We start from the raw sequence: 13,316 nt of genomic DNA on the forward strand, positions 1-13,316 counted from the left end.
CTACTTACCACTTGGCATGTATTCCCACCACCGCCCTGCACAGAGATCCACAACCCTCACCACTCTCAGATATAGGGTCACTGCTTCTTTTAGCTTCCTGGAGAGACATTCCATACACATGATATCCTGCAGAGGGAGGTACCTTTGTGAGAGAAAGAAACTCATATTTATCAAGTGGGTAAGTACTTCCTCTCACCAACAGGTTACTTTTTGTCCTTCTTCCATTCTCCTACCCCTTGAATGAAATAAGACCTTAGGAATATTCACAGGGTTTTAAGATTAACATGCACATAAAGCTTTTCACTAAAAACAGATGAGTCAGCAAATACTCAAGCATCCAAATAGAAGTACTGAGCTCCCTCCATAGGGTGTTTGCTAAAACCTGCCTTTCTCCTTTTAAGTTTTTACAAACGAAGAAAATCTCAAGAAAAAAAAAGGAAGAAAAAGATCTTAGTGAATTTCAAGGCCTGATGATAAGGGAACATGAGAAAGAGAGAATCAGTTTAAACATGGCCAATATAATTTTATAGCTTTTACAGAAATCATTTCCTGTAGTAGCTAAAAAAATTCCTCTCTGCTCCCTCAACACACCCAGAAACTCTATTTTCTCCATGTATACTAAAGTTTATAGTATACAATTTCTTTCCTAGATCTTTTTACTTTTTAGGTCACACACAAGTACTGCGTAAGCATTAACTGAGAACACCTCGTCTCAACTACAATTTCCTCTTTTACAACTCCCTGTTATCTCTTCCTTCCTGAAACTTTTCAACTAACCTGCACTTTTGTTGTTTCCAATAAAAGCAATATATATTTTGAAATATCAGAAAATCTCATCTCTCTCTCTCTTCCTGAACACTCCTCCATACACAACTACATTAAAAAAAAAAAAAAAAGGTAAAAACTACCCTTTACTGAGGTTGTATTGTATCACAGACACTGTAATGTAGTCACTATTTCACAACATGACGAAGTAGGCTATACTTCATTTGCCCTCCCCCAATCCTTTTTCTTTCTCTGCTAGGCTGTGTTCCCTACCCTTCCAGCTGTCAGTTGATTTTCGCCAACACATACCATGGGCGAAGGCTTTCTGCTCTTCCTAGTCTCCTAGCTGAATTCTTTAGCACTCCTTATTGGCTCCGTTAACCCTATCTAAGCCACTCTAAATAGTCCCTTCATTAAATGATCTTCAAATTCCAGCCAAGTGTATGTACCTTGTTTCCTGCTAGAACGCTCACTGATATAGCAGGTACTATTTTACAAGTGGCGAAATCGGCTCAAAAAAGTTAACCTGCAAAAAGTAAACAGCTAGGAAAGAGGAAGGAAGAGCAAGGATGTCAACACAGTTGGGTCTGACTCTAATTCCTAAAAATTAAGCTAATTCTAAAAGAAAAGTCCAAGTATGCCTGCTGAGCATTTCTCTGCTCCATTTTTTTTCTACCTCTGGACACGCTCTCTTCCCCTTCAAACTATTTAAAGAGAATAAAATAAAATGTAATTTTCTTCAAAAAAAAAAAAAAGCATATTGCTAACTTAATTTACAGTCTTCATAACTCAGATATAAATAGGATAATTTTCAGAAATTATATGACTACACATTTTATAAACAACGAAAAATAGTGAACTTGCTTTCTGAATCAACTTACACACTAAAGTATTTTTTCCTCAAATTACTGATTGTTATCCAAAGTATATGCCTGAGTAAATATTATACTCCCTTTAATTACAAATAGATCAGTAACTGCATGAAGATGATCTTACATCATATTTGCCCTCAGAAAAAGAAATGTATTTTTTCTTCAAAGATACATAATCGAAGAGTTGGAGGCATTTCAAATAGATTTTTAAAAAGATGTGACACTAGATTCCACTCCTTCCACTTGAATATTCTGTTTGAACTGCAAAATGTTATCGTATCCACTCTCAATTTAAAATATGGTTCAATTTGTTTACAATATGCCCACCCATTATTCAACAAATACCTAACCCACATCCCTAGAAACAATTTTACCTATGCTTTCTTCCAGGATTTTAACAGCTTTATTGTTTAATTCATTGATGCATTCAGAATTTGGTATCAGATATGATAACAACATGCTTTTATTACTCTCTCCAAATGATTCCTGGGTTATGACATCATCACTGAATAATCCACTCAGCTTTACCTCACTGATGTGAATACCAAGTTTATCATAAACCAGATCGCAACATATATTTGAGTCCCCATATGGAGCCTACATATGCAAACTGTCTGTTTTACCCAACTGTCTGCTTAATTTCTCCAGTACCAAATCTTCAATGGTTGTATATTTTAGAATATATTTGAACACCTGGTAGGGTTAGACTCTTTTTCTGAAAAATGTTCAGACATTCTTCTGCCAAATGAACTTCAGTATCATTTTGTTTTGTTAAAAAAATTCTGTTATTTTGGGTTTCCTATTCCCAGACAGAACTGAACTGTGACAAAACTACACTGTGTCACACAACAACAAACTGTAGAAGATAAAGACTTATCCAAGTTTATGTTAGAAAAGAAAAATAAAGTGCCCATGGTTCCCTAAAGTAGCTTTGCTGTCTCTATTTTAAAATTTCTTGGGACGCCTGGGTGGCTCAGTCGGTTAAGCGTCTGCCTTCAGCTCAGGTCATGATATCAGGGTCCTGGGATCGAGTCCTACACTGGGCTCCCTGCTCAACGGGGAGTCTGCTTCTCCCTCTCCCTCTGCCCCTCCCCTTGCTTGTGCTCTCTCTAATAAATAAATAAAATATTTAAAAATAAAATAACATTTATCTGCAAATATTCAGTAATTTTTAAAAATTCAAAACCCTTGGGGTGCCTGGGTGGCTCAGTCGTTAAGCGTCTGCCTTCAGCTCAGGTCACGATCCCAGGGTCCTGGGATTGAGCCCCACATCAGGCTCCCTGCCAGGGAGCCGGCTTCTCTCTCCCCCACTCCCTCTGCTTGTGTTCCCTCTCTTGCTGTGTCTCTGTCAAATAAATAAATAAAATCTTTAAAAAAAAAATTCAAAACACTTTTAAGAACTTCATAAATAGTAATTTCCCCTAGGTAAATAAAATAGTGGAAAACCCAAATGCTTGGAAAAGTTCATTGGAACTGTGTAAGAGAAAAACTGGAAACAATCTAGATGTCAGACTACAAGGGAAAAGTTAATTATTGTGTCATAGTCTAGTGACTAAAATGCTCATTATGAAGACCATGTAGCAATATGAAAAAGGGCAGAGCGGGATCAGAACCACTAACGCTCAACAAGCATTTATGCTATCCAGTGTATTGAGTGCTTTAAAAGCATTATCTCACTGAATCTTTATAACATCTTTATTGATCCCTGGACCAAGGCAAGTAAGTGAAAAGACTCATGATTCAAACTCAGGTCTCCAACTCCAGAGACAAAGTGTGTTAGGGTTGTTTATTTGAATAGATAATGACTGAATGAAGAAAGCAGGGGAAACTGGAAGTGACAGGTTTTTGTTGTTTTTTGTTTTGGTTTCTTTGACTGTTGTTTATAACGTAGTGTGGACAAAAATATAATTTAAAAAAGGATTTTGAAAAAAGCTTTACCACAAAACAACTTTAATGTGTGCATGCATAAAGTAATGATGGATATTATTTCACAAAACTATGATTTCAATCACTTACATACATGTACATATAAAGAAAATGTTTCTCACTGTGGGTTGTAGTCAAAGTCAGAAACATTGCCTTATATTGTACACACATGGTACCGTAATAAGAAAAGTCAACAAATCAGTTGCTAAGAATTCTGAGAAGCCTGAAATGTTAACGTAGTCTAGAGAATGGATATCCAGTAGAACTTAGTGCAACGAAAGTGGTGTTCCCTATCTTCACTGTCTGAGCTGTCCTACACAGTAGCCACAAGACATATAGGCTAGTGTAACTGAGGAACTGGACTGATTTTTCATTTCCTTTCATTTCAATTTAAATGCCATAGGTAGCTAGTAACTACCATACTAGAAAGCGCAGCTCTAGAATTTGCTTCTACTTAATACGTTCTAGCAGGGTAAAAGTCAACCAAACAAAATCTTACCTAAAAATATGGCAAAGCACTTCATGTGAAAGTTGATTCATATAGTCCTTTGTTTCATCAGATATTGTTTCCTCAGCTATTTCATTATTCATGAGACATGTTTTAACACTTTTCTTTCGTGGACCCATTGCTGTGTTATCTCCAGTATCAAAGAGCAAATCTTCCCTCTTGATAACTTGAATTCAAAGCACCTGAAAGCAAGAAGAGACTAGAGTAGACTACAGCACACCAACTCCAGACTCAGAAATTATCCCTAGAAAACCTAGTTTTGTAAAACAATGTTTATTTTAAAAAAGAAGGGTACAGACCACATTCAAATTAATAAAAACATTACACAAAATGCACAGAACATCTTTTTCTGAAGAGCAGTAGAGAATATAAAAATGCATTATTTAGAATGAGCAAAAAAATAAATAAAAATAAATAAAATCCAAGGAGTCAGGAGTTCTAATTCACTCAATTTTCCCAAGCATCAATTTCTTTACCTGTAAGGTAAGATAGTTAAACTAGGTAACAAAACCCCTTCCAGTTCTGGGATCTCCTTATTCTAGGACTGCCCCTCACAAAGAAGGTAGAAGAGAAATGTTGGGTTCTAGTCCTGATCTGCCAAACTACTTTTATGAACTTGAGTCACCTTTTAATTCTTCATTTCCCGACCTATAAAGTGAGGGTAAGATTAGACTCTACCAGTGGGTCCCAGGCCCCTTTATAAATCTGATAAGAACTACAGACCTTCTGCTCAAAAACTAAACACTGTTTATGTACAATTTCAGATGGAGAATAAAATCACCCCTTTCCCTCTCCTGTAAACATTAAGGAGCAAAGGTTAATTCTCTTTTGTGTCATATGTATGGTTTGTCTGTGTTTTAAATAAGCTTTGGTGACAGAGGAAGAGAGGGGAGGAGGGAGAAAAAGGAAGGGACGGAGGGTAGATGGAGAATTAAAGTCAGATGAGCAAGCACTCAAAGGGCTTTGTTTTATTTTATTGGTCAGGTTAAGAGGGAACCATATAAAATCAGTGTCCTTTAAATAGCATTATCAACTATCACTGGTAAAATTCTTAAAAATGATTTGGACTCAAACTCAGAGAACTCTAGATCAGAGCTTAAACTACATCATGCTACAGTGATGCACAGAAGTGCAGTTCCAAACCAGTGCATCTCTAGGAATAGTATCTGTTCCATTTCATGTACCACCTTTTCCTTTTTCCTAATTATAATCCTTTACTATTAAAACTTTCTAAAGCGGACTACATGCTTCTATTTTCCTACAAGGTGAACTCAATAAAAGCTTAACCTTTTCTTGATGACCTCAGGTTATCAATATGAATATCCATTATATTCTGTGATACCTCTCCTCAGAGCTATGGAAGTCTGTGGAGTTCCTGGGGATTCTTTGCTTTACAAATAAATGGGAGCAAACTACATGGCTAAGTGAATCCTCAGATTTCCTGTGCCTGTGTGTGTTCTGGTCTCTTCCCTCATTGACAGGTCACTTGTAACTTCTCATAGGTGGCAGCATGCTTGCTTCTCCCTGCATTCCACACACGCTCATGTGCACAGACACATCCCTATACCTACCTCTAAGCCCCCCTCTAATTTGTTGCCTCTTCAGCTATGGCCTAGGAAACCAATGAAATACCTTCACACAATTGTGTGCTGATTAGCATCATCAGACACCTAGCAGTACAGGCCTAAGCAATTCTGCAAAGAGTTGGTGCATGAGCTACCTTGCACCGAATTTGTGACATCTCTTTTGCCTTCTCAAAAGCTTTTATGTATGTTGTCCATCCCATTTTGGTTAACAGCCTTGGGAGAAATAAAAGTTTGTACTTAGAACTCCCCACAAAAAAAGTTATAAATATACTCACCTGTTTCTATCACTGCCCACCTTTTCCTATTCACTGCCCTCTCCCCAGGAAAATGAATCTTTCCATCTTACAATGGCTCCCAAAACTGCTATAAGGTTATTTTGACCTCCTCCTCATGAAATCCAATAGGCTCTCTTCAAGGCTCCCCCCACCTGACCCATCTGTAGTATGGGCACTGCTAACCACTCTTTCCTTGAAATCCTCACATCATGCGACCCCCAAAGTGATATTCTCTTGGTCCTCTTCATTCCTCATGACCACTCCTCAGTCTCCTCTGCCAATTCACCCTAGAATCCTCTTCCGCCTGGGGCAACTGTATCCACTCTCAGCGCTTCCACTACTGCTACTACAAAGACACCTCAAAAAAAAAAAAAAAAAAAGAGAATCCACTTCTAGCTCCTATCTCTCTTGAGTTCTGACCTTTACTTCCTCTCAGAAACCTTCATCTCAGTATCTTGAACATCTTCAAAAATATTATGTCCAAACTGAACTCCCTCCACAACCACCACCACTCCTCTCCCAAAACACATTCACACACAGACACACACCTACTTTCCCTACTCTAGTTTACCATATGCCCAAATCAGAAACTGTGAAATCAGCCTCAATATGTTGTGCTCTCTCACTTCCCAGTCACTCAATTGGCTATTCTTACCAATCTTACCACAAAACATTGCTCTTGCATCCACTTCCGCAGGCTTTTAGGCCTCTATCAACCCTCACCTGGGTGACTGCAATGGCTTCCTCAGTGATGTCCCCAGGGCCTGGAACAAAGCCCACCACACAATACCCACAATAAGTAATTTGCTGAATCAATGCTTACCATACCATCCTCCACATTGAAACCAGAATAATCTTTTTAAACCATTCCTGAGTGCGTATTAAGTGAAAAAATTGAGATGTGGATTATTTCAAAAGTATTACCTCATTTGTGTAAGAGAAAAAGGACAAATACGCTCCTGTTTGCATGGGACGTTTCTGGAAAGGCCCACAACAAAGTATCAACAGTGGTTACCTCTGGGGAGAAAAGAGGTTTAGGAAAGTAGTTAAGATTACTTTTCCTACTCTTCTCCATTATTTGAAAATTTAGATTTGTTTTGTATATTATACCTCTCAAAAAACAAACAAACAAAAAACAAATCAGCCTACAAGAAATCCCAGCTTCCACAGGATAAAATCTTTCCAGTCTCATCCCATGGCACCTTCCCAATCTCATCTTTCAATCCTTAACCCCTTGTCCTTCAGGACACTCGCTCCTGCCACACCAATATCCTCAGTTCCCCCAAACATTGATCTTTCATTCCTAATAAGCTATTAACTGACTAGAATGTCCTCTCCCTCCCTTTTTTGCCTAAAACAGCACTAATCTGTTTTCAAAATCTAGTTTAAATGTTAAGTCCTCTGTGAAAACTTCTCACCTCTTTTTTTTTTTTTTTTTTTTTAAGATTTTATTTATTTATTTTGAGAGAGAGAGAATGAGAGAGAACACACGAGAGGGGATAGGGTCAGAGGGCAAAGCAGACTCCCTGCCGAGCAGGGAGCCTGATGTGGGACTCGATCCAGGGACTCCAGGATCATGACCTGAGCCGAAGGCAGTCGCTTAACCAACTGAGCCACCCAGGCGCCCTTCTCACCTCTTTTGAGCTCCCTGTGAGACTTAACATATGCTTCTCCTATAGAAACTTGTGTAGTATTTTTTTGGCCACGTTTCGGCCAGGAAAAGGGAAAGAATCTCAATCTCCTGCATCTACGTGAAAACAAGTCTTTACTCATAATAAATCCTCAAATACCTAATGTATGAACATCCATCAGTCTTTCCATTATTCCAGGTGCATCCAGTAGCTTCAAGGCTGCTAGGAGCCACCTCATTGTCCTCTGAGCATCCTGTTTGCTACCACAGCACTCAAAGATCTCAGCAACGAGCTTATAACCCTGGCAAAAATGCAATCAGATTTTAATCCAATCAGGAAACACAAAACAAATAGCTACCTGCACCTACAAATGCCTCAACAAGACTATTAACCAGTTTCGACCAATCCAACCATGGATGAATTCTCCAGCTCTCATATCTCAGCACATGCTTCACTTTTAAGAATCTTGACAGCTGGGCGCCTGGGTGGCTCAGTTGGTTAAGCAACTGCCTTCGGCTCAGGTCATGATCCTGGAGTCCCGGGATCGAGTCCCGCATCGGGCTCCCTGCTCAGCGAGGAGCCTGCTTCTCCCTCTGACCCTCCCCCCTCTCGTGTACTCTCTCCCATTCTCGCTCTCGCAAATAAATAAATAAAATCTTTAAAAAAAAAAAAAAAAGAATCTTGACAGCTCTAACCTTCCATGAATACCATGTTCTTGACTTTTCATCCTATAAGTAAAAATCTTTCTTAGCCTTTTTCCCTTCTTTTTCTTCACCAAAACCACATCACTATTTACACCCTCATCTTATGATTCTCTTTTGCTGTTCCTTATTATTTTGCAAGCTGTGATTTTGTGGGAATCAGATTTAATAGCCCCATTGTACAACCAACACTTGAATTTTTAAACCAGACAGACTGCACCTTAAATATCATTGGGTTTATAAAAGTTCACTTGTTTAAAATTCAGAAATATTTACTCACAGATATGACTTTATACAACATTATGCAGAGATCAGGTCCCTAGCAAGCCCACAAAAACCTATTTAACTTACAGTACGCATTAACACTAACTATCGAAGGGCCTAAATTAGCAGCACTAACAAAATTTTAGGTGGAATTATATATATATATACACATATATATTTATTTTCTATATGATGCCTAGAATTGAAGACGTATTCATGTAGCTACCTACTTGGCAGCAAGTGTAGTGACTCCCCGGCTCTAAGCGTCTGGTGGGGTACTTGTGGAGATGAACACCAGGGTAAAAGATAAGATCTCCATCCCACATCTAGGGGGCTTAACAGATCAGGACCCACAGCCAGGGGAAAGCCATCAGTCCTCTCCAAGTAGGTGTCTTAGAAATATCCAGGAGATAAAGAGCCTCCTCGTTAAAGGATTCATTTACTTGCCCTTACTACCAGTCAAACTCTATAAAGGACAACAAAATTATCTCCACTAAGGTTGGCTTCATCTTCATTGAAGTGGCTATGCCGAGAGTAACAGAGGCCTGGCAACCCTATATGAAAAGAAAACAGGATACAAGACAAGCAAAATCCAAGTGATGATGGCATCTCTCCTGTCTGTGAACCCTCTCTCTTAATTGCTTTTCTTTTAGCGGGATGAGGGATAAAAGCAAGTGAGAATGGGAAAGTAGCCTTCCATATCTTGGTTTCTTCCTACCCCTATATCCAACATATCACCTTTTACCACTTGAGAAACTCAACAAGGCAGGGAAGGTGCAAAGCAGCAGTAGATTAGAAGGGAAAGAGCAAAGGAGGAAAAAGCAACAGTAGGTAAAGATGAAACACTGAAGCGGGGCTAGCAGAGGAGTTAGAGAGGGTAAGGGAGAGATGACTATAAATAATAGGTGAGTATAAATATGTGAAGAATATATTTTGCAGCACTAGGTGTTATTTCTAGGGTTAGCCAAGTTCTGGAGACTCAGACTCTAAACCTCAAAGAAATGTCATTCTGACAGAAGTATAGAATCCCAGAATGTCAAAAGCTGAAGGGGCCCTCAAAGACTATCCAGTCACACAGTTCTTAATTTTTTGTGGGTCACAACTCCATGTGAGACTATGGTGAAAGCTGCACATCTTCTCCCCAAGAGGAAAATAAAACATACCTCAGACTCATGCACGATGAATTTCATACACAATTTCAGGGGCTTCACAGACACATCAAAGCTCATCCAGAGGTCCTTACCTAAGACCAGCTCCCTCAATTTCCAGATGGACAAACAGAACCAGAGAAGGTAAGTCACTTGCCAAGGACACGTATTAAGTGTCCTTCAAACTTCTCAGCCTACACTACACACCTATCATCAAGTCAGGCTCCGCACCTCGGCTGTCCCTCCGCATTCCAGAGCTATGCCCCAGTACTCCAAGATGGGCTTCTGGATGCTCTGACAGAACTGATGCTGACCACACCCTGCTTCACAAATTAGGGTTTGTGGTCCATCTAATTTAGGGTCCCACACCACAGCTTTTAGCAGTCCTGGGTATCCTACAGTCTTTCGGTGGCAGACCTTAGCCACTGGAAGCATCTTTTTCGTCTGGGTGGTGCAAGTACATTCTAAGTAGTAAGCCTGAGTTATCTATGTGTGTTCTTTAAGCCAGGGGTCCTTCTGTAATACAGTCTCTTAGGTGTGCTCTTCTCCTTCCAATTGGCCAGTTCAAATCTCCTCTCTGCCCAAACAGAACTACACTATCCTCTATTAATTCAGTTCATCCTGTTTGCTCCCAAATTTATCCCCATCTTTTAATCCCTAACCCTTAAGGCTATCTCCACCGCTTGCAGGGGAGCACTAACATTTCCTTGCAGTATCAAGTTCTTTTCCTTTTAGTCCTCTATTTCCACTGTAGAGGTTTTAACACTTACTATTCACAATTCTGAGAATGGCTGGTATCTATAAAAATCCTATATAAATCCACTCCTTCACTCCCTAAATGTCACATCTAAAAACCTTCCTATACCTCTACCATCCTGCCAACATCCTCCACCATCCCTGACTTATTCTACTAATTAATCCTTTCCTCAGATCACACCAGGCCTTCCCAGGTGCATGTTTATCTCTTATTAACACACTTTACAGGGCAGAGATAAACCAACTTATCTTACAACTAACCAGAAAACTTAGGGATCTCTTGTTCTATAAAATTTTCATAATTCTGAACCAATTTCTCATTCTGTATCTAATAACAATTCTATGGAGAAATCCTTTTCTTGATTGCTGTTATCTGTTCATCCATCTATCTCCTCTATCATTTACTGCCTACTAAGTGCTAGGTGGTGACAAAGTCTTTCTTCCCTTGAAACTTACTGTCTTAGAATGCAGACAGACTCTAACACCAGTTTCTTATAACTCAGTCATTTCCAATACTATAGTTTAAATTACCTTTCATTACCTTCATCAAAAATACCTTTCTCCCATTTAAAACTTCCCCACGTCTTCAATCATCTATCTGGTCCCTGGGATCATGACCTGAGCCGAAGGCAGACGCTTAACAACTGAGCCACCCAGGCGCCCCTGGCCTTCAGGTTCTAATGCCTTTCTTTAGTTTCTATTGGCTTCAGCTTGCTCTTATCAAAATAATATTGCATGTCACTTAATCTGACCTAACATCATAGATCCTAACATCAATCATAGAGCTTTTATGTCTACCTAGGATAGCCTCTCTTGCCTAAAGAAGTGCCACACCACATCTACCAAACTGCTTAAATAAAGAACAAACACAGAATTCGAGTGCCAAAAGGGTCTAGGAATCATCCAGTCCAACCCTTCATCTTCTCAATAAGGAAAAGTGAGGCCCAGAGAGGTAAGCTGGCTTGTCCAAATATACAAAGTCAGAAAGTATGAGTCCTGAAGCAAGGATACAGGTCTTAAACTCCAGTGCAGACTAATTTTATTTTACTATGTCACTTCACCTTACTGAAGCCTCATTTTTCCTTTTTCTCTTATGCTATGCCTTAGTATATTTTTCACTTAAGTGTATCCCTGCAGGCATACATTCATTTAAACAAACACACACAAGGGGTGCCTGACTGGCTCAATTGGTAGAGCATGCGGCTCTTGATCTCGGGGTTTTTAGTCTGAGCCCCATGCTAGGTGTAGATTATTTTAAAACAAAATCTTAAAAAAAAATAAACACACACATACAAGTCTATATTCCTTACCCTAAGAGAACATAAGAATCACAGCACTGCAAATTTTGAAAGGAGGAAAGGACCCTCAGGGATTACCTAAACCAGTAACTGTCAGAAGTTAAAAATTACAAGCACAGATTTTTCAATCTACAGGACTACACAATATGTAGCTTTCCACATCCCACCGCTTCTCTCCCCCAGAAAATCATGGTCTTATAGAGCCATTATTTTATTCTTCAGTTGTGCTTGAGAGTATGGGAAAGAGGATTAAGAACCAGTGACCTAATCCAATGTGCTCATTTGCCAGGTGAGAAATCTCAAGTCCAGAGAGTCCAAAGGAATTTGCCCAAAGTGCCAGCAAGTTAATAGCAGGTTTAAGACAAAAAAACCAAGATCTCCCATTCTTCACGCAGTTGTGTTTTCACACTGCTGGTCTAAATTTATAAAACAAAGTCGTCAGGACAGAGCTTCCCCCTGCACAAGAACCCTCCTAAGTTGCCCTCGGCCAGTTTGGTGCCTGGAAAAACATGGTAGACATCTCTTATCAGTCAACTCCTGGCTATCCAGGAGGCAGGAAGACAAGCTTTTCAGGTCTGTCTCTAAAGAAAGACCCCTTTAAAGGGAGTTGAGAACCTGATCTTCGGAGCTAGGAGAAGCGTTAAGAGGCAACTAACATTTTCATTTTACAGATAAGCAAACTGCGCTACAGAGAGGGTAATGGAACTGGGGAAGGTCACACAGGGAGTCGGTGGCGAGGTAAGACTAGAACTTGAGGCTCCTGATCCCAGGGCTGGCCGCCTCTCAAAGATGTATTCATTGCGTCTTGCTCAGAGACATCTCAGTACGCTGACTGCCGGTCTTCCCTAACGTACTGGCTTAAATACTGACAACGTTAAAATCGTAGAATGCGTGACGCCCGGGGTGGGATGGTGTCCCATAAATTGCCCAGGCCAACCCCCCACCCCGCCCCCCATTCTGAGGGAACCAAGACTCAGAGAGGGTTCTTTATGCTAGAATCTTCGGCCAGATCTGGACAAGGTAAGCAAACCTCTCAACCAGGGCCTACAAGGCCAAGACCCACAAACTCAATCCCAGCTCTCCCGGGAGCTCTAGGCCTGAAAGGAGCCCAAGACCGAGAGCCCAGGCGGTCGGGAGCCCGGGAGCCCCGGAGCCCCCAACCGGCCGCCTCCACCCCACCGCCCACACCCCCGGCTCTGCAGCCCGCCGCCGGTCCCCGGGTCCACTCGGCCGCCGCCTCACCTACTCCGGCCCTCCGTCTGTTATTGTGGTTGAGAGGGAGGGAGAAGCGCGACCGACACTTCCCGCGGCCCCCACCGCCGCGGCGCTTCCGCTTCCGCCGCCGCTCGGGCATTTCCGGAGGGTTGCCTTCCGGGGCTGGGCTCGTTCCTCGTGTCCGTGTTGGGTGTGGGACGCAGGCGTCGAGTCACGGCAGCCATGTTGAGTGTGGCAGTTCGTGAGGAGCTGAAGCCGGTCCATCTTACCGTGGCGGCATTGCCGCGCCGGAAGTGCTTAGAGTCGGAGGCGGGGGAGGCAGTTGCTTTTCTGTGGTTCGCAACGTAGTTCGCCGGTGTTCGGCGGCTTTG

The 13,316-nt window shown here is 41.0% G+C and overlaps 1 protein-coding gene across 4 annotated transcripts in view; it reads right to left on the reverse strand.

Annotated features, from left to right (window-relative positions):
* The window catches only part of FBXO38 (F-box protein 38), a 54,711-nt gene extending 41,638 nt beyond the window's left edge, over positions 1–13,073 (reverse strand). For 3 of the 4 annotated variants that reach the window (XM_021700687.1, XM_021700702.2, XM_021700695.2), the window contains exons 1-3: positions 12,973–13,053; positions 4,063–4,253; positions 9–142 (exon numbers count right to left, since the gene is read on the reverse strand). In XM_021700687.1, the coding sequence (XP_021556362.1) occupies positions 9–142; positions 4,063–4,190 (262 nt within the window). In that variant the 5' untranslated portion in view covers positions 4,191–4,253; positions 12,973–13,053. Of the gene's footprint in view, positions 1–8; positions 143–4,062; positions 4,254–12,972 lie in introns of all 4 variants that reach the window. The other variant, XM_021700680.1, reaches the window with a different exon arrangement.
* Between the last annotated feature and the right edge of the window lie 243 nt (positions 13,074–13,316).

This window comes from Neomonachus schauinslandi, chromosome 7, assembly GCF_002201575.2.
Source record: "Neomonachus schauinslandi chromosome 7, ASM220157v2, whole genome shotgun sequence".
Classification (NCBI taxonomy): Eukaryota; Metazoa; Chordata; class Mammalia; order Carnivora; family Phocidae; genus Neomonachus; species Neomonachus schauinslandi.